At 41.5% G+C, this 22707-nt stretch overlaps 1 protein-coding gene across 1 annotated transcript in view; it reads left to right on the plus strand.

Annotated features, from left to right (window-relative positions):
- The first annotated feature begins 226 nt into the window (after nucleotides 1-226).
- Nucleotides 227-22707, plus strand: part of smad7 (SMAD family member 7) — a 42637-nt gene continuing 20156 nt past the window's right edge. The window contains exons 1-3 of the mRNA XM_043718074.2: nucleotides 227-1480; nucleotides 2699-2752; nucleotides 8970-9044. Coding sequence (XP_043574009.1) covers nucleotides 841-1480; nucleotides 2699-2752; nucleotides 8970-9044 — 769 coding nt within the window. The 5' untranslated portion in view covers nucleotides 227-840. The remainder of the gene's footprint in view (nucleotides 1481-2698; nucleotides 2753-8969; nucleotides 9045-22707) is intronic.

The following is a 22707-nucleotide window of genomic DNA, read 5'->3' on the forward strand; positions in this document are numbered from 1 at the left end:
ATTCCCCCCCCCCGCCAAAAAAACAAACAGAAAATTGATAGTGCATTGTTGCCTGCTGAATGTTGCCTGTAGTTTGTATGTTACAGGGGGGAGATTTGGAGGTTTCTAAGTAAAAGGGGCTGTTTGTAACGTGATCGCTTGTTTGCGTAACAATCACTTTAAACCGGGGGCCGCGACAAAGTGTCTAGACACACACGTGATCGACCGCGCCAATGCGCAGCCAAAGGCAAGAGCTTGTAAATTTCAAGCCTTGTGTCAGTTTCAGCCCGGAGTCCGCAACACTCAGGAAATCCACAAGCAGAGCTGTAAACGGAGACAACTTTCTCGGTCTTATTTTTTTTTTAATTTTCTTTTCCTCACCCCTCCCTTTAAAGGCCGCTGTGTTGTGTTTTAAATTATTGTTGGAGGGAGGCACTAAGTTAGTGAAAGGCAACTGGGAAGGAGAGACAGACAAGCATACGCACGTCAAGTCAAACCAAAGAGAAAGAAAGAGAGGAGACTGGAACGGATTAGAGACATTGCATGTGTATCTATAACCGCCGAAAGGAAGAAGGGAAAACGAAGGAAGAGAGCGATCTCGACAATCATCAGAACCGCCGGATTAAGGGCTTGGATTAAACTGTGGCTCCCCAAAAGCCAAGGAAGGAACAACAAGCGACCGCTTGGGTTACATTTTAATGGATACATATTCTTGGCTACATTTTCCCTACTTTATGCCGGTGGGTTACAATGCATGATTGTATCTGTGACCCATCCTCCTGTATTTAATTGTAGTATTGTTAAAACCAATTTAACAGGATCTTTTATTTTTTAACCTGCCTAAAGATAAGGGGCTGGCGTATGCTACAGATTTGTGCGGCTGTTACTGTGTCGTTGCCATCGAGGACAGGCTGGATTCATGTTTTGCGGATATGTTTTTTCTGTACCTGGCTGGGTTTTAGCGGATTTCTCTCTGGCGGATCTTCGTCTCGTATGTTCAGGACGAAACGATCGGGTCTGGTGCGGCGACTTTGGCGAAGCCGTGCATTGGGAGAAGCAGACGGCCAGACGGATAAAGAGGGCGATGCAAGCCGAGGAGGGGGAAGAGGAGGGGGTGGAGGTGACGGAGGCAGTGGCAGCGGTGCCGGGGGATGTTGCGGGGCGAAAGCATCCAAAGCGAGTACCTCGGACCCCGAACTGAAAGCCCTCACGCACTCGCTGCTGAAGAAGCTAAAAGAGAAACAGTTGGAATTATTGCTGCGATCTGTGGAGAGTAAAGGAGGAGCCCGCACTGGATGCCTCCTTTTACCCAAGATGATTGAGCCCAAACTAAGCAAACAAACTTACTCCTTGCCGGTACTGATATGTAAAGTCTTCCGCTGGGCTGACCTGAGGAACTCTTCAGAACTGAAGAGACTTTATTGCTGTCAATCGTACGGAACGAATAACCCGGATTCCGTCTGTTGCAACCCGCACCACTTTAGCAGACTGTGTGAACTCGGTAAGGTCTTTCTCAATTATCTGAATGCACCTTTTCTGTTACTGAAAAGTATGCCTTTAAGAGGAAAACCGAGTTGCGGGACTTTCCTTGTGGCTGTTCCAGTCCAACTGGGGGCCACCTCGGCGCCTCCATTTGTTGTTAAAAAAAATCCCACCACAGTTTACAGTAATTGGGATCCCAACTGAAGTTCTGCAAATTTTAACCAGCCGCCGCTTTATTCACATCCTGAAAGGTGTCCCTTTTATAAGAATTCTGTGAATCTAACATTTAAAATAAACACTCACCAGAGTAGATTTGATCTGGAAGTTTCATAGTGCTATTTCATGGACAAATCGCTTTTTAAAATGAAAAACTGGGGTCATGTCACAACGTTCTGCTAACATCTGAGATTGATCCCGGATTAGTATTAACTCCGAGCGATCCGGTTTACAACTGAATTTTATTCCATACTAATTCAGGGTCAGAGTTATTAAAAAAGAACATGCGCTGATTTAAAACTGCCCTATCAATCCAAATATTACTGGGCCAATATTGTCCCTACTCAATTATGTAAATTTGTTGCGAATTCAAAGTGTTGCCTAATAATAATCAATTCTCTATTTGCATAGATTCTCATTCAGGATTATGATGTAAAGTGAAACTTGAGTTAGATCGACAACGGAGGCGGGGGGGGGGTGATAAATTGAGTTTTTTTTTAAAAAAGTGATTGCGTTGAAGTATTTCTGGGAATTGCTTGAACATGAAAAGCTTGTTGTTTAAGTTCACATTGCTCTTACAAGGGAGCAGGAGGCAAGTTGTTTTAAATGCCCTATAAAACCTGTCAGATGTATCAATCAAATAACTAAAAGTTTTGTTTTAAGTTTGTCTAGAAGGCTTGTCGCCGCGGTAAATGGGTGATTTTCCAGTTAGATGGCGCGGTCAGATCTTCAGCCAGACTGATTCAGTGTAATTTCCAGAGCAGAAGTGGTTTACGTGAGCCAAGGAGGGGCGATTAGACACACAAGTTGCATATCAGTGAGACTGGCGCCAGGCTGACTCTTTTGTTTATGTGACTGTTAACTATCAAGGCAATCGCCGCCTTCGCTACGCTGCCTCCAGCCCCCAGAGCTAAGACAAATAGTTTGCGAAAGAATGCTGGCTCTCCTACCAGCGTTATCATCAATTTCTATCTCTTTTCTCATGGCTTTGACTTTTTTTTCTCTCTTTTTATGTTTCCAGAGTCACCCCCGCCTCCTTATTCTAGATTTCCAATGGACTCATTCAAGCAGCCTGGTAAGTGGTGTTTTCGCGTTATTTCTCATAGTAATCCAGATGTTTTTGTATGTAAATTGAAAACGATTTCCTTAAAACGTCCCACCCCACCTCCCCATCTGCTTAAAAGATTTTACTATGTGTGTGTGTAGAGGAGAAAAGTTGTGTTTTATTGTAAGTTCTAAAATATTTGATTTATTACATTTTGAAAAGTATTAACAATGAGTGAAATCTTGAACACTGGAAAGTTGATAGCAGCTTTTATTAGGAAAGGAGCATGATTCAGAACTAATCTGGGGCATAGCTAGAAACTCGATCCTCCAGGGGAAATTTGGGCTGGTTTCTCACTTTTATGGTGAATGTTAGAATTTTCACAGTGTACCATAGAGTAATAAATACACCTCCATATACAGCCCAAGACAAGACATAACATGTAGAGTTTTCACACAAATTGCTATGAAATTGTTGTTTATCTGAACAGATGGAAATTTTGATGCATTGAGTTTATTAGAGGTTCTGGAGCCAGTGAAAAAGTTATTACCAAATTCTTGGGTTTTGCCCCATAGCTGCCTACTTGTCACTTTACAGGGTTTTTTCCCATATGGTATAATGTTTTTTCGGAGGTTAAAACACTGATGGTTAGCCATCTATTTGTTGGGGAGAATCCTGTGACTGATCAACTTGGTATTAATCTCTTACACCCATTTCTCTCACTTTCCAATAGAAATCAATTGAAAAAATGATTGAAGGAAAGAAAACTCTCTTTGTAAGCTCAGAGCATTCTGTTGCAATGCAGGAAGTTTGACAGCTGATTTGCAAACACCAAGCTCCCATGCTGATCATGTAGTACACACCAAGCTGAAAATGTGTTGCTGGAAAAGCGCAGCAGGTCAGGCAGCATCCAGCGAACAAGAGAATCGACGTTTCGGGCATAAGCCCTTCTTCAGGAATCCGAAACGTCGATTCTCCTGTTCCCTGGATGCTGCCTGACCTGCTGCGCTTTTCCAGCAACACATTTTCAGCTCTGATCTCCAGCATCTGCAGACCTCACTTTCTCCTCAAAGATTACACACCAAGCTCCCATGCTGATCATGTTGTACACACCAAGCTCCCATGCTGATCATGTTGTACACACCAAGCTCCCATGCTGATCATGTAGTAATGACCAGATCATCATTGTATTGGTTGAATGGTAAATAGTAGGAATTGTGCCTTGTTGCCCCCTCACTCCAACTAGCTCATAACCGCTGGGGGCAATTGCATGGTCTCACTATGATATCAATTTGCATAAAGTAGCTCAATATTTCGGGGATCATGATTGAAAACCACTTCTACATGACTCAGTACCACACACAAGTCAGTGCACTTTAATTTTTGTCTTTTAGCGAATACCTTGCAGTTCATATATAATTGCGCTTACAAGAGGCTTAGGTGTGGACTCAGTGGTCTAGCTCATGTGAGTTCCAGCTCAGTCACCTGGGACTACAATGGGATCATTAACTCACATGCAATCTTCAGTAGCATAAACATAAAAATGTTGAAACTCATACAGGATGGACTGGTGTAAATAGATGAGTCTAGAGAACTATTGGAGATGCAATCCTGATGTTTCCATCTCAAAGAGACCATTCTTCTTTATGATCTCCAAGAGTTGGACAGTATCCCTTGGGTGTGACCTGTTAATGCCACTTGAAGCCATTCTTTATGGTGCATGCAAATAGAATACCTATTCAGGAAAGGCTGTATGACTCACACTTCATATTTGCCTAGCTATTTGTGTGTATGTGGAATTGACCACATCTTCAACCATACCCAGCTCCCAACTGTTACCATGACATGAAAAGCATAATGTCTACTCAGTAGACTTTCATGTTGAATGGAACATTGCATTGTCAGTGCAATTCCTTTACACAAGTTTCTTCCGTTAGAGATGGGACTTCATGCAGTGCAAGTCCTGTTGTCATATAGCACTGAGTAGAGTGTGGCAATGTATTCTAATTGTTTATGTGATTTGAACATTAGAAGATGTCTAAAGTAAACCTTCAGAAAAAGAGGTAGGAAAATTGGCTTTGTGTAAGGTGAGCTGAGAAGAGTATCTGTGGAAATGGTCACCATATATTTTAGACAGAGAAATTTGTTTTAAGTTAGCAGTGTAGTATTTTCATGTTGGAGACAGACATTGTGGGTTTAAGTTTGACTCGAGAGACTTGAGCACAAAGATCCAGATAGACAGTTCGGTGCAGTGCTGAGGGAGTACTGCATTATTGGGTATACCATCATTACATGAGACAGTATACCATAGGGTTATTTCAATGAATAAGGGAGTTCACCATGTCATGGCCAATATTTAATCCTTGATTGTCACCACTGAAATAGATTATCTGAACTTGATTTTATTTCTTTTTGTGGGTTCTTGCTGTACACGTCATATTTTCTATGTAACAACAATGTTTGTATTATTGAGATTTCATTATAAACTGGTCTGAGATTTCCTGAGATTGAATGTGCTGTATCAATGTGAGAATTTATACAGCATCATTGATGCATGATTCCTTTTCCAATGAAGTGCATTGCAGCCACAGACCTATAAAGTATGCCTTTTTTCTCTTTACACCCACCTTCTAAACGCTCTGGATGGGTTGGTGTGTAATTCCATGAGAATTGACTACATGCTTGTACTGTTGGAAACAAAGCTAACTTCCCAGTCCAATTTTCTCCAGCTCTTAAGGTGACTTGCAATAAAGTTCTTATTGACCTGAGGAATTTCACGCCTATGGGCAGAAAATCAAAACTGCTACAAATTGCTACTGACCTTTCATGTTCAAGTTCTTTGCATGTGACAGGAGCATATGAAATTGTGTAAATTGTAATGTTTGTTCATATATTTTTATTTTCTTAAGTGAGCTGAGGACCTGGCAGTCCATTGAGGGATTATGCCTGGACTGTGTGACATCTGTACTGGGTATTTACCCTGGGATTTGAAGAAGTAATAGTTCAAAATTGATTTCTGTGTGAAAATCCTGCTGGATTATCAACAAACTTTTGATTTAAGGAGGGAAGAAATTTTAAAATCTTTTAAATTGATTTTGATTTTATTAATGATTCAGTAGGCTTTAAAGTATTATCATCATCTATCGAACTCTGGTACAAAGCACCTGCATTGCTAAATAATGTACCTATTTCATTTGTGAACTTAGAAAGTGTTAGTAAGTTATTTGACTATAGGGACATTATAGCTGAGCCTAATATATGGGTCACATCTAATACCTACGCGCATCATTTTCAGCAGCGCGATGCAGCAGGAGGTTTTGTTGATTCTTTTCTTTTTTATCTCTCCCAAACCCAAGTAGGAGAGACCGAGTCTTTAGTATCATCATTGCAATCCCAGTTGAAGGGCTTTAAAGGCAATGGATCTTTGGCAAGTAGCAAAGTTAATATGACTCAGGCTGGAGGAGCAAAATGGCTTACCACTTTCCATTCATAAACATGGTTCATTAGTTTCTGGCATTTAATGTACTGTAACTTAGGCTTGTAGATGTTTTGTGAGCAGAGAGAAGAATGATAGGAGCATTCTTATTGATCGGTACAAATATGGGACCATGATGTGCATGAAGCAAAGGGACATTATAAAACCAAGCATATCCAAGTTTTATATGCATTCATTCCCTCTTATGGAGTGTTTCTACTTGCAACTAATTAGATTTCTGCCTGGAGGGAAAAATATCACTTTGGAAATTTAGCAATTGGTAACAATATACAAATTTACTAACAAATAAAATGATTTATTGGTCAGCAATCACAGAATCTAACCTATGGGGTGGGAGGGGTGTGTGGCGGGAGTGGTGTGGAGGCTGTACACAGCGGCTTGAACAGACTGGAGGCTTAGCTAAACAATTTGGGCCCTCAAGTAAATTAGACATACAGCAACTTCTGCACCTGATGTGTCCCATTAGTTGAGTGGAACAACTTCCTGTGAGGTGTTGACATAAAGGTTAACATTATGTATGTAAACAGAAAGCCACAATCTGAAGCTGCACTAATGGAAGGGAAAGCCCAATAACTTTCGAGGAAGTAATGCCGAGTTTAGTATTTGGAAGCTACAGAAAGGCTTTCCTTCTGGGTGGGAGTGAAAACAAATATAAGTTTAAATCCCATTTCTGTGTACCTGCTTGTCAACTTTAGCGACGTGTTTTTATTTTTTAAAAAGTCAAATTTCAACGTGTGGGCCATAAATAAGCATGTAATTAGTCAAACAATCGACATTGGCAACATAAGTTTTGTTTTTTGTTCCATGTCCTCTGCCAGCCAGTGTGACCAGTCAGTGTGGCTGAGCTCCAATCCCAAGGAAGGCTGTGTTGTTGTACAACACTTGGGCACTTAGAACTTAATTTGCTCACGGCATGAAGTAATATTTATTTTTGAAGGATTCTAAACAATGGGAAGGTAAAACATGAATGTGAGGAACTAAGCCACCTTCACTGTTATCAGACTTGGTGTCGGAGGTGTTCCGGCTGATGTCGATGCCCCTAGGTCAGGGAGGGCTCCTCTTTGTCACTCTTGCATGTGTGCAATATATTGGGTGACAACATGCTCAGGTATTGTCTACAATTTCAACACTTCCCACACCAAAGAAAATAGATCAGCTGCTCTCAAACATTTGGGCTAACGTACTAGGCGGACATTCCAGAGGGTTTCTGGTACCTGAGGAAGTGTGTCCCAGTTTGAACACGTGTCTTTAGGATGGGAGAGGAAAACTAAGCTCAATATTGTATAACGCTAAGATGGAATAGCGTGGCAGATATGCTTGTGGCTTTATAAATGTATGAAAATGTCAGACTCAAAACAACTAGCTGTTTTATTGAACTCCTCTTATACAGTTATGTTATAGTTCAGCATTTTGACCTCTACCCTGCAGCAACTATGTTAGCTTCTGGGAAAGAGAAGGAGACAAAACAAATTTTTAAAAAATTGAAGGCCAATGTGTTGAAGAAAATAAATTCCCCTCTGGTGAGCATTAATAGTTTGGCCTAGGCTGCCTTAGGAGCAGAGCTTGCCTGAACGGCTCAGGTAATGTGTTACTTTACACAAACCATCCTTTAAAGTGTACCTTGTTTAGAGCATGGAAAGGCCCCATCCTTGTTAAGAGATACCCCTGGCTGTAAAATATCAGGGGCTGACTTTGGAAAATTTCTTGTGATATGAGCTCAGTGGAATTTGGAGCCAGGGCGGGTGGAGAGTGATGTGGGTTAAAGGTACTTTTTTTGCAGATCTGTTGACAGGCTTTTCAGTTGAAGTCTGAACAGATTCGCTACAGATTCATTTGAAAGTCCTATTCTGAAGCAAGAGAGTTTAAAGAGAGAGACACTTTGTAATTGTGCCTAATCTTTATCAGGGGTTGGGCTTCTCAAAGCCTCTAGGTTTTAGTATTTGAGGTATTTCAGTGTGGCTGGCTGGGAAATGGAGATAGCTTGGAGAAGAGCCAAAGAAAATGGATCCACATTGCTCCCTCGCTGTTCGGCTCTTAATGTGGAACTGTGGCATGAAAACAAGGCTGAATCTTCTTAGGAGATGGCTTTCATCAGCTTAGTCAAAAATGCTGTTGGAACAGGAAAATGAAGGTTAACCCTCTGAGAACTGGATAGATTTTTGTGTTAGGTTCACTGCACATTATGTTTCCCTTTCCACAATCTCCCTAATAAACTATGCAACTGTAACTCTGTGACTGTCTGCTGCACACCCTATGTCACTTTCCGATTGCTTATCTACTGAGTTCCTGAATCAGACAATGAGTCAGAAGAATGGAGCAATAAACTGGCAGTTAGACTCCTACAGGAATTGTCATGGGATTTTGTTCCTGGCGAAGACAGGAACAAAGGAAGTTGGTATTTTTAAATCCCAATGTCCTTAAGTGAGCAAGTTTCCCAAGTCCATTCGCAGTCAGAGAATCAAGAGCTTTACAGCATGGAAACAGCCCCTTCGGTCCAACTAAGCCACACTGACCACGTTCCCAAACTAAACTAGTCCCACTGGCCTGCACTTGACCCATATCGCTCCAAACTGTTTCTTTCATGAACCTATCCTTTATATGTGAATCTGTTGTCAGTGACTGTCAATAACTTTTTTAGCTATAGAGAGAAAGTAATTAGATGTGATGTTTGTGTTTAGTGATTCAAATGGTGTCAGAAAAATATATCCTGAAATATTTCAATAAATGCTTTTCCTTTTTTATTTCTTATAGCAGACTCACCAGATTCTGTGCCTCCCTCAACTGAAACTGGGGGAACTCATTATATGGCCCCTGGGGGGCTTTCAGGTAAGAGACACTGTTGTATTCTCGACAAGTTAATGACTCTTAAGTGCTGAAATGGAACTGTCACAATGTTTTTAAAAATGTAGTTTTGTTAACGACTTTAGGTGGAATTTAATCAGTGAGGTGCGGGTCATGTCAGTGGAAGTGTGCAGCAAATTGAGTGGGTGGATTTAATGATAATATTGAAGGTCAGGAAGCTGCCATGTGGGCCACAGATGATCACAGGTGGTCAGAAAGTGTTTGCACCCTCCTCTGGGTAACTGCAGTGCTTCAGTAGAATGGAGCGGTAATCTGGGAGCCCTCCTCATCTCTTGTGTAGGTCACAATTTTTCACCCTCATCATTTCCCCTTAACTCTTCATCATCTCCTGGGATCCATCATGCCTGCACCTGACGTCCAGTCTACCCTGGTCACCAATGTTTGTGCCACTCCTGACAAGTCCAGCTCCATGACCATTTCCCTGTTCCCCTCCTCTTTCCCTCAGTGTTCAGCAACGATAACTGCTCCCTTATGGTTCCAATAAACCCGTATGTTTGATGCACACTACCTTTTTAACCAGTTGAAAACCAAGTGGTGCAAGTTTCCTGTATGTTGCTGATTAATCTTGAAGGCTTATTTTGATTTGGAAGAACCGTGTTTTAATGATTGTAATTATAGAAACATAAAACATTACATAGAGCAGTACAGGCCCTCCGTCCCTCCCCTTTATGTTGCGCCAGCCTGTAAAATCAATCTGAAGCCCATCTAACCTACATCATTCCCATTTTGTTCATATGCCTGTCCAATGACCATTTAAATGCTCTTAAAGTTGGTGAATCTACTACTGTTGCATTGTTATTCATGACGTAAAAATGCAAGGAAACTAGGTTCTGACCACTGGTTGCTGTGTGTCTTGAGCATCGTTGCTGAAAAATCTTAATCCCTTAAACATAACCCACTGTTGGAAAGCTGAGGTTAAGTTATCTGACCCACCATGATTCCCATTTTTAATGGCCTCATTAAATTCCACCTTTTATTGTTGAGGAGTAAGACAGTTTGAAATCAGAGTGAATGTCTTCATTGTCTGTGTTCTGGCAGAGCTGATTGCCTGTATAGTTTTCATTCCATTTATATCAATGCAATGAAACTCAGGCTGGTTCTTTTTACTGAGTGGCCAAGCTGTTCTGCCAAATAACTTCCAGACAGCACCAACCTGCACTACACACATTGAGAGGAAAGGACGTTGCTTCATGGATCAGTATCAAAATATGGTTTGATTATTCTGGGTGTGTAGTATGCTATGTGATTCCAGATGCACAATGCTGTATAGTATCCCAAATGTATATTATACTGCAGTATTCTAGAGATTGTGGTATTGAAACTGCACAGTGAAACTTGGTATTCGAAGTGTGCAGCATATTATTATGTTTTCAGTGTGGTATTGTAGATAGGCATATTTATATTCTAGACATTATATTATAGGGTGGTACTCTAAACTGTGTTAAGATATTCTATTGCTTCATCCACTATAGTTACAGAAAGATCCTGCTTTGCATGTGGTATGTTGTCCTTAGCAATTTGGAAGGGATCCACAGTCTGAGAAGCAGTTTTGCTGGGAGGGTGTAAGGGTTTATGCTTTCCTGATGCTAATTTACAATGGTGTCATCTTGTGATATCGAATGGGACAAAATCAGTAAGACAATGGCTTGGACAGACAAAATGACCGCTCCCTTCACTGACCTGTGCTGCTGAAAGAAAGCTAAATTGATTTGTTAGTTTCATCCTTCAAATTTTTGTAATCTGCAACTGTATCATTATAGCAGCAGCTGATATTAAATTGCAAATCCACAAGCATTACAGGCCTGAGGCAATATCTGCATTTTCTGCAGAGCTTTACGTCTCATTCAGACTATACTTATGTGTTTGGGCTCTTGAGAAGTGAAGTTGAGTCTATGGATTTATGTAAGGTGGCTTTGACTGGTAGAAAAACATTTCTCGAAGGTTGTTTGTGAAAGTTAGAGCTGGCTTTATATCAGATGCAAGCGACGAAGTGTGTCAGTGGAGACTAAATCCCTCAGATTTTAAAGGAACAGTTCTTCATGAAATCTTTCTTATTTCTACATTCCAATGATTGCAATATATCATGTGGTGAATTATGGTGGGGGTATGACAGAGGTGGATGTGGGGGTGCAGAATTAGCTCTTGTCCTCTGTTTACATTATGCTAATGCATCAACAGACTTGGTCAATGGTGTATCTCCTTTGCGAGTCTTAGTTGAATCTCTCACCAAGTGTTTGACTAATTGTTGGTATGTGGGAAGATTTTTAAAAGTCTGAAACCAAATGAAACATCTGACAATAGGAAATGTATGAAGACACACAGATGAAACTCCCCCAAGCCAGTGATTTTTCACCCTACCCCACGTCTTTCTCTCTCTCTCTCTCTCAAATAAAGTGTTACGAGTTGACATTTCAGTGACTAACATTCTGGTCAGGATCCAACAAGTTAATTTTAGACTGTGGTGCTACGTTATAGGAAGTTGTTGGAACTCAAAGTAACAATCAGCCCCACTTACAGCCATTAACCTGTGCAGGATAGCACTGATTCAGAAGAACTGTGTCACATTTGTTGGAGTTTGTGGAAGTGGGCATGCAGAATCTTCAGTGCTTCATTCAGTTGAAATGAGGATGATGTTTTGTGGTACGTAAATTGTGTCTGGACTGGTTATTTTGGGCTGTACAGCGTTAAGGTGAATTGCTGATAATTGCAGATCTTGTTGCTGCAATTAATCGAGTGTCACTGAATGAATGGACAGTTTAGCTTTTAAGAGCACTGATTTCACCATCCTGCAAGATTTGTAAACAGCAGATTGGCACCAATAATCACAATAACCCTGGCACTGAAATAGAGACTGGGCCATATGCTGTATGTCTATTCAGAGAGGGCAATCTGTATCAACAGGGAGATTGAAATTGAGTTAGTAATGGCGAATGCATATGCCAGGAGTCAGAATAGACATTTTATCAACACTTCACTTGAGATTGGTCCCTCTGTGACTTGATATTTGAAAACAAAATTAGCACACCTTGTTAATCAGGTCTTAATCCTTAAAATTTGTCACACTGAGCCCAAGTAGATCAGCATAATTAGTTATAACTTCAGTTTAAAACAACAATGATTCCTGATTTCAGAGACAAAAACAAACCAGTGAAGTCTGAGTGGGAGAAGTTTTGGGTGCACTTCTGTTATTCAAAAGAGCTTGATAAGGTGATAAGCCTCATGCAGCAATATGTTTATAGTTACACCACAGAAAGAAACCATTCAGCCCATCAGTGTGCCAGCAATATCCTATTGCAATATGAACTATCTTGCCCATGTAGGCCCAGTGACTAATAATGGGTGGTTTAAGAAGGTGGAATTTCATTTGGGTGTGTGGATAAGGTTCCATTGTGACTTCACCTTAATACGAATGTCTCCTAGTCCCAAGACTATTGATGAAATGCTGATATCATGGACACAATGGACTGATTTTTCTTTTAGACCTGGTGAGATACTGTAGGAAAATGAGAGACTGACCAGAGGATAATGCCCACTGTTAGATTTTAGCCTAACCTCAAGCCTCCTTTCCCTAACTAGAAGGTCAACACCTATCCTTTCTTTTACCTGCTGCATACAGATGCCAGCTGTGGAGGCACGAGTTTAACAAGACTCCATAATTTTCTGCTTGCCACTACATTGGCCACATGGAGAGAGTGCTGCTATGTTGAGTCAGTGATAGATGTGCAGATGTTTATTTCATAACAACGTGGTTTTGTAAAAATGGATGGCTGTACGTTTGTAATGCTGGTTAGCTTAATGCAAAAAAATCTGGCTCCACAGTGTCTAATGGAACACAGCACCAATACACAGGCCAGTTGTTATAGGCCTCTAATTCACCTCTCACTCTTGCATCTGACAAGAAGACATGATTGTCTTGTTGGGATATGGCCACTTTAATGAGGTGAGTGCACAATAGTGACACTGTTCATAAATGAGTATAGGCAGCATCTATTACAAAGGCTACCCATCTTTTTGTGTTCTTTCAAAGGTACTAACTCACACAGCGGAAGACAGTTCCTCAGACCCTAGCACCTTCCTGTAGTCGGAGTGAAAATGAGACAGGGTGACACCTTTTGATAAAACACCCTTAGCAATGAGTTATCTCAGCCTGCGCAATAAAGGTGGATTGGGCCATCACTAGGACATGAAGCTTCATGGGTTACAAGTGTGCAGACTTTATTTATGAATGGGAGCAAGCAGCCTGTATACATTCTGTTTAGGTTGCTGGATCATGAGTAGGATTGGGAACATTGCTGAATTTCACCTCTCTCTCTTGCACAGAGATACCAAGACAATTTGGAACGCAACTATCACCAACTCAACACAGGTGGAAGAGTAGACAGAGGGAGAGAAATATTTTTGCCAAATAGGGAAAGAAAGAAAGACTTTCATTTATGTAGCACCTTCCACAACCTCCAGATGCACTTTACAGCTTTTGAAATTCTTGTGACATGTAACGTAGAAACAAAGAAAAACAGGGAATAAAGAATTAATGGTGATTGACTCAGACCTGCAAATGTGTTGAATGGATGAATTTTTTGAATGTTGATGACTATCGATTTTTTTTAAATTAACAAAATGGAATATTAATTAAAAACAAATTATTGTTTCCTTCTCCCATCCCTTCAGTTACTGAAACATGCATGGCTTTTATAAGTCTGCCTGAATCCACCCAGACTTGATTTTGTTAAAATTCATGTCTTGTCTGTGAATATATAAGACCACTCAGTTTGTTAAGGGTCTTCCTGCCTTTGATGCTCCAGTATTTGTTAAATGTTGTGCATGCTGTTTGTGGAGTAGGAGACTTGCTGGATCTGTTTCCCTTAGACTGTGCCAGCAGAGACCGCAGGGTGGTGTGGATTGTGCTTAGCTTTCTTGCTACTCATAGCTAGATTCTTTTGAAAGTTAAAAACCACAAAGGAAGGCTGCTTTTTTTTTTTGAAAATAAAAATGTTTTTAATCAATTTTACAGTTTGTTGTCGCTGGAGCGAACTCTTGAAAAACACTTTTTTTTCCCATCTACTGCTTTCAAAGAGCAGGAAGCGAGTGGGTGATATGTTCAATCTATTGCTTCCTGCTTCTCTCCACAGTACCTCCTTCTCCCCTCCCCCACCCTCACCTTGCTCGCTTCCTCCCTGAAGGTGTTGATAGGGAAGGTTTAGTGGCTGCTATTTGCTGTCCTGTATTTTGTTGTATGACTTTTGACGGTGAGCTGTAGTGTGCATGCACACACACGTGTTATCAGATATCAATCAAAAGTGCAGTGATGCCTGTTCTGTTTGTCTCAACTTCCCTCCATTCCTAGTTCAGAATGAAATATAACTTCTTGTCTTACAGTGAAATATATTAACGTATTCTAAGAATTAAAGCTGTGATTTAACTTGCAGCAAATCAGCCAACATGTTTTCCTCAGTGAGCTATCAGCATTTATTCCACCCTTTTTCTTTTAGTTCCTTTTGTTTTTGTCTCGAGTCCCTTTTTCTCTCAAATTTCACACACTTACACACGCACACACAATCAAATTCAAGTGACCAATCCATTGGTCAGGCCAAGATCTTGTTCTGAAATTCTCTGTTTTCAGTCACCTCTCTCTGATTCTCAGGACACACTCAAACCGATTTAAAACATTGATGTGAGCTGAGAGATAACAACCCGAAGTTTTACTTGGGTGTGATATAAAATTCCACTTGTCTATGGAAGGTGCTAGGAACCCTTTAAAGTCATCAAAGGGATTTGCGCAGCTCTGCTAAAAAATCTGCACATTGTAGCCCTTATGAGTTATTTTCTGCCTGAAATATTTTATAAGTTGAATTGGAAAGTTTAAATTTTCTGTCTCCAGCTTTGTCTCAACTTCTGGGTTTCTTTCCATATTCATGTCTCTTTTTCAGACTTGTTTATGCAAACTGGGAGGGAAGTGTCTCAGTATTTTCCTTTACAAAATGCTTATTCAGCATGCTCCCTGAGCACAGATTGGAGACTGGGCTAGGAGTGATTCCTGACTTGTCCAAACAACTGACCAATTAATGAGATGTACTAAGTTCCACTTCATTTCGCCAATCCATGGGCTGGGAGTCCTGTGTTCTGATAATTTTTTTTATCTTTTAGATATCATCACACAAATAAACAGACCATTCAATAATATCATATTGCTGCTTTTCTGTGTGCTAATTGGCTCTCGTGTCTCCTACATTACAACATTGTGCCTTTCAGAGATACTTTGTTAACCTGGCATATCCAAGCATTTTTTGGTTATTGTGAAAGGGCAAATGCAAATCTGTTTTCACCATCTCAGTAATTGTTGATCTCCCACTCTGTCTCTGCACATTTTTTGTTGTTCTGAACTTGTCTGTGTACTGGTCTCTCCTTTTATCTTTAACTCTGGTTTCCTCTCTCTCTCTCTCTCTCTCTCTCTCTGTTTGTAACTTCTCTTATCTTAGTCTTTTCCAGCCTAAACTCTGTCTCTTGCCATATCCTTAGAGCTTCAACCTCCCATCTTCACCAGTACCTCTTTAACTCTTTTTTTTCCTCTGCAACTATCTTTCCTCTCTCCTCCACCATCTCCCCAACCACCCCACCCTTGCTCCTTCTCTCTGTATGTCTGTTTCTTCCTGTCAAACTTGTCAGCTAGAGTAATGAATGAAGCTCAGTTCAGGACAGGAGGAAGGTCTGGAGACTGGAGCCGGGGACTGACTCAGGTCTCTCTGGAGGAAGAATAAAGCTGACCACTTGAGCTTAATCCCCAGAGCGTTGATGAAGAACTGGCTCCTCCTGGAAGCACAACAATGACCTTTAATTCCCCTTTCATGTTTATAAGATTTTTGTGTTATCAGGTGCAGACAGGAAAGTGGAGTTGAGATCACAACCATTTCAGCAATGGTCTTACTGACTGGCAGAACAGGCTTGGAAGACTTGAATTGAATGGTTTACTCCCCAAGTCCTGTGTTAGAATTTGAGTCTAGGTAGAACACTGAAGAGACTTTGAAGACTATTTAACACTGTTTAAGAAAAGGAATGCAAGCACAACACCTTTTGTTGGCTTTATTTTTTAAAATATTTTAGCAAGTTATGTAAAATTTAGTTCGATATATATTTCCATCGTTTGTACAATCCAATTTATTAAATAGCAAGATATTATGATATGTACCCCAGCTTTCCTTGTGTGTTTGCACAGTTAAAAATCTTACATGAGAGAGTCTCCACAAATCTCCGCATCTTCAATGAAGGGGGAACACAGCACATTAGTGCTAATGATAAGGCATTTGTATCCATCTTGGATTAACCTTATCAAGTGGATGATCTTGTCATCCTCAAAATCTCTTCAGCCTTTGATTCACTCCATGTGATATCAAGAAATGACTGAAGATACTGGGTACTGCGAATGTCATGGGCTTTGACACATTCTGACAATAGCACTGAAAGCATACTTCAGAATGAGCTGCATTCTATCCAAGCTGTTCCAGTTCAGCCAAAAAAACAGAACAAATGCAACCTGGTCAATTACCATCTCATCAGTCTACTTTCAACCATCAGCAAAGTAATGGAAGATGGAGTCTCAGGTAGAGAGGATAGTGAAGAAGGCGTTTGGTATGCTTTCCTTTATTGGTCAGAGCATTGAGTATAGGAGCTGGGAGGTCATGTTGCAGCTCAGCTCTACAGGACATTGGTTAGGCCACTTTTGGAATATTGCATGCAATTCTGGTCTCCCTCCTATAGGAAGGATGTTATGAAACTTGAAAGGGTTCAGAAAAGGTTTACAAGGATGTTGCCAGGGTTGGAGAGTCTGAGCTACAGGGAGAGGTTGAATAGGCTGGGACTTTTTCCCTGGAGCGTCGGAGGCTGAGGAGTGACCTTATAGAGGTTTATTAAATCGTGAGGGGCATGGATAGGATGTAGACAAGATTGTTCCCTGGGTTGGAGGAGTACAGAACCAAAGGGCATAAATTTGGAGTGAGAGGGGAAAGATTTAAAAGAGACCTAAAGGGCAATTTTTTCAGAGGGTGGTGAGTGTATGGAATGAGCTGCCAGAGGAAGTGGTGGAGCCGATACAATTACAACGTACAAAAGGCATCTGGATGGGTATATGAATAGGAAGGGTTTAGAGGGATGTGGCCAAGTGTTGGCAAATGGGACTAGATTAGGTTAGGATATCTGGTCGGCATGGACAAGTTGGACCAAAGGATCTGTTTCCATGCTGTACATCCCTGTGACTCTGTCATCAACAAAGCCAACAAACAGCACTTACTGAACAACAATCTTCTCACTGACATTCAGTTTGCCAGGCCCACTCGTTCCTGGCCTCATTACAGCCTGGATCCAAAAATAGGTAATTGAGCTAAACCTGAGAAAGAGTGAGTGCAACTGCCCTTGACACATGGCATCAAGGAGCCCCCAAAAAAGCTGGAATCAGTGGGAATAAAGATGAAAACTCTAGCAGTTGGAGTCAACCCTGACATATAGGGAGACAGTTTTGGCCGTTGGAGGTCAAGAGGTTCTCAGGATAGTGTCCTAGGCCCAACCATCTTCAGCTGCTTCATCAAGACCTTCCTTCTACCCTCAATAAGGTCAGAAGTGGGGATATATATTGATGACTGCAGAGTTCAGCACCATTAGGAACTCACCTGATTCTGAAGCAGTCCATGTTCAAATGTAACAAGAGCCGGACAATATCCAGGCTGGCAAGTAACATTTGGGCCAGATACATGCCAGGCAATGACCATCACTGATAAGAAAAAATTTAACTGTTATCAAACTTGCAAACAAGGAGCACGAATGGGCCATTTGGCCCCTCAAGACATCTCCACCTTTCAACAGGATCGTGGCCGATCCAACTCTAATCTCCAGTCCACACTCCTGCCTACCCCTCATAACCTTTCATCCTTGTTTACCAACCCTTAAAACTATTCAAGGACTCTGCTTCCACCATTTCAGGATGATAGTTCCAAAAACTTATGACCCTCTGACAGAAAATGTCACCTCATCTCTGTTTTAAATAAGTGATCTCTGATTTCCAGATTCTCTCATGAGGAAAATATATCCTTTCAATATTCACCATATCCCTCAGGGTATGGGGACTGGAGATTACAATTGGATCAGCCATAATCCGATTCCAAGCTCCTCCAAATACAAGCCTGAGCTGCCCAAATTTTCCATATAACAAAAGCTGTTCATTCCATGTATCGGTCTGGTAAACCTTCTCTGAATTGCTTTCAATGTATTTATATATTTCCTGAAGGAGACTATTACTGGACACAACATTGCAGATGTTGTCGCACCAATGGCCTGTATAACTAAAGCATAACCGTCTACTTTTGTATTCAGTTCCTCTCAAAATATATGATAAATTACAACTTTTAAAATTCCTACCACACTTGCATACTAACCATTTGTTAGACATTCATTAGGACACCCAGATCTTTCTGCCCATTGACTACAATGACATCAATTATTGCAAAATTCCCCCAATCGTCAACATTCTGGGAATTACTACAGGGGAACCTCGATTATCCGAATACCAATTATCCAAAAATCGGACTATCCGAAGGAGATCTCCTGATAGAAACATTACATCAAAGAGGTGTTTCCAACAGTCATTGCGTCTTTTGTTTACAGTGATTACACAGGCACCGTCTCCAAATGACCTGTCTGTCCGCCCTTTCTCTCTCTCCCCACACTTTCCCTGGAGATCTACAGGGGGGTGTACCCTAACTCCGTGTCTCCCCAACCCCCCCCCCACCGCTTCCCAGGAATAATCCCTCCAACATTGTCCTGTGCAAGGCAAGGATGGAACCTGTCAAAAATTTGCAGTAAAATGTTGTGTGTGTGGCTGTATCTGTGTGCTATTTGGAGACTTACCCCACAAAGGCAACAAATGCCCCGGAGAGGGGGTAGAGGCTGGTGCTTTGTGCTGGGGGGCGGGGGAGAGGGGTTGAACGGGGTTGGGGGCAGAGGGAGGTTTCGAGTGTGGGGGAGGGTTAAACGGGGTTGGGGACAGAGGGAGGTGTTGGGGACGATGGGAGGGGTTGGACGGGGTTGGGGCCAGTGTTGGGGAAGGGGGGGGGGCGGTGTTGGACCGGGTTGGGGGGCAGTGCTGGGTGGGGGGCAGAGCAGTGTTGGGGTCATTTGAAGGGGGTTGGGGCGGGAGACAGTGTTGCACGGGGTTGGGGGCGGGGGCTTGCGCCCTGTGTGCTGCTGCAGTCTCCTGAACGGGGAGTAGACTTTAAAAACTCCAAGCCCCAGTGGAAAGATATTTAATCGATTATCTGAACGAAATAGTGCCCGCCCATCTTGATCGGATAATCGAGTTTCCACTGTATTTATCAGAAACAGAACTGGATCAGCCGTATAAACACTCTTGTGTTTACAAGAGTAGGTCAGAACCTGGGATTCCTGTAGCAAGTAATTCCCCTCTGGTACCCCACTGACCACATTTAACATTCTTTCCCTTCACCAGTGATGCTCAGTAGCTGCAATGTATATCATCTACAAGATGCACTGCAACAAATCACCAAGGATGCATGGACCAGCATCTCTGTCATAAACCCATCTCTACCACCTAGACGTTCATGAGTAGAAGATACCACCACCAACAAATTTCTTTCCAAGAAATTCAACATTCTCACTTGCAACTACATTATTTTTACTTCACTGTCACTGTTGCTGTATCTGGCGTAGCTACAGCAGATGAACTGTAACAGTTCAAGAAGATTCCATTTCCTCAAATGGAATCAGGCAAAGGCTCTAAATGTTGGCGTAGCCAGCGACACCTGTACCATTTGAATAAATGTATAAAAAGTTGAAAGAGAAGACTTGATGGGTGAATACTGCAGATTGGGTGCAAGTAACTGGAAGTTTCCCTCACAAACACTTCAATCAACTGGGTTCTGCTGGGGCTGGGGGAGGGAAAGTAGAGACAAGACACAATCATAATATAAATCTGCAATAGTTCATTTGTATTGTACTTGTCAGGTAAAGGGACTATGTCTCAAGACCCTGTATCGCCCCTCTGCTATGGTTTAAATAGATGCAATGTGGGCTGACTTTATAGACTTGCTGTGTGATACTAAAATGCATGGGGCATTAGAGAAGTAAATATATGGGTTTGAGTATCTTCTGAAAGAACATGGTAAAAGAGAGCTTAGCTTTAAATGTATAAAAAACCGTGCCCCTCCATTTGCTGTGAATTTAGTCCTTTTGACTATATGCTTATTTTTATTGGTGTTAGGTTCAATGCTTAACAGAAAGGAGACTGAATGAAGTTACTGAAGGGTTAACTCAGCTATGAAATGCCTTTATTGCTCTCTAGGCTGTCTGCCAGACTGGGAGAGCCTTGCAACTAGCCTCTCACACATCACATCACATGACTAGAACAAAAATGCAGTCGGCTAGTAAAGTGTGGAGACTAGGATTTGGCACTGTCTGCCTGTAGTTATTAGTCTTTAACGTTTCCCCCCACCACCCCTGAAAAGCCCCGCACCCACATCCCCTCCTCTCCTGCCCCTCCCACCCTAGTTCCCATCTACTACAGACAGGGTGGGACTTTTTTGTACTCTCTTTGCAGCAGCAGGATGTGGTAAGGAGGGCAGGGGTCTGACATTTGAAGAGGCCCAAAAAAGGCTCATGTTTCAAGAAAAATACGTAAATTGAAAAATAGTTCACACTATAGATTTTTCCCATAAATTAACATAGCCTCGATACCTACTTTTTAAAGGGGGAGTAAGATATACCTCCTCCTTGCTCCAGCTTAGAGTCACCTTTGTGTGGGCAAGCCTTGTTGCTTTTTTTCAAACACCATTCATTCCCCCGCAATCCCACCAAATCCACCTCACAAGAACCACAGAATGCTGCTGTAACTAGTGTTCAATTCCATAACCTATCCAGAGGCAGTGTTTGAGTTGAGATTGAACTCTCAGCTGCGGCCTGGGAGACTTTTCGAATCAAACCTTCGCCTATCTCCGACCCTTGAAATCCTATTTATATCGTAGGAATCAATAGGTTTTGCAATGGCTGGATTCCCGTGAAATTAAAAGAGAAATGCATTGTTTAGAAGTTTCACATCATGGCCTAAATGATTTGATTTTCTGACTTCCTCCTCACTTTTCAATGTTAATTTGGGAGCTTCCTTTCATGGATGCCAGCAGGCTACTTGTACCTCAGAGAAGAGGTCATTCTTCCTGCCTGAGCTATGACATGAATGGAAGAGGATTGAAGGACAAGACAAATGAGCAAGGTCCTGTCCTCACCCTATACGTACACATTTCCAGGACTGGTCAATACAACAATGATGAGGATCACTACTGCTTTTCCATCTCACTGGCACAAAGCTACTAAAAACAGTAGTAACCTCACAACCTGTCCCCGAAGAGATGAGTTAACTGATATTTCTACATGTTAAGAAGGCTAGTACTAATACACTTTCAGTTTAAATGATCATTAGACCAAGAATATTAAGTGTAGGTTAAGTGACAATTCATGTGACCTAAGCTAGTGTTTGCTTGTTTGTAAACCTCATTGGTTTGATTATTACACATTAAAGGGAGAGTCATGTTGTATTATTGAAATAAAGATGTAAACTGTTAATATCTTCGGATGATGACAGTTGGTCTACCTAAAACTCAAATAGTATTATCAATTGTTGACCTGGAATCTGTCCCTCTGTTTCTAAATCTGTGGGGATTAGTGACAGTTGATTGACATTTCTACTTGAATTCATGGCTGGTGTGTTTTCTATTGCCATGGGGAAGAGGGGATAGAGGAAGCCATTTTGAGATCTGATTATAGATTTCCTTATAAACCCAGAGGTATCATAGATAGAAGGGCAGTTGCAATGTTCTGATTTTGTGTGATCTGTAGCCATTTGGGAGAGAGAGAGCAAAAATAAATGTTAAGTGGAGCTGCACCATAAGCAGAGAAAACACTAACTGTATCATTCACAGTGCAAAGGGAAGCTAACGCTCAGTTTAAAAACCAAATTTGTGAGGAGCTAAAACAAGGTTGAAAGCCTCAGTTAACTGAAACTAAGAGAGAATCCCTAGAAAGCTCTTACAATGATAGATATTATTGGGAAAGAAAAAATGAACAGAAGTAAAACCCTTTGGAAATGCAAAACACTTTTTAATTGGTTCCAGGAGAAGTGAATGTTTACAAGACCAAATAAGGTAAAAACTGGGGTTCTGATTGTCATTAAAATTGAATGGTGACAAATCCTGTTAGTTAGCTTCCAGTATCAGTTGCCTACGAAAAGATAATAGTGTTTGGTTCATCATATTCCTATCGTTTACTCATTTGCTACAGGAAGAATTTCAGAATGTGAAATCTTGCTGTGTGTCCCTCTTTCAGCTCATAACTGAAAGCTCAAATTTTGCTTTAAATCCTTATTGGTTTCTTCAGAGACTGTAACATTCCCCAGCAGCAGTTTGAGTGGGCAGTACTGTGTGCTGGATTTATGAGCATTAGAGAACAATTCATGTCATCGCGTGTCAGGGGAGCTTTGCTTAAATTGGGCTGGAGCTTCCTCAGAGCTGTCCCCATTGCAACTGCATGCCCAGTGGACCCCTCCCACCATTATTTCTCCCCCCCCTCTCTCTCTCTC

This window comes from Chiloscyllium plagiosum, unplaced genomic scaffold (genome assembly GCF_037043375.1).
Source record: "Chiloscyllium plagiosum isolate Xiang-an unplaced genomic scaffold, Cpla_swu_hap1 HiC_scaffold_1, whole genome shotgun sequence".
Lineage (NCBI taxonomy): Eukaryota > Metazoa > Chordata > Chondrichthyes > Orectolobiformes > Hemiscylliidae > Chiloscyllium > Chiloscyllium plagiosum.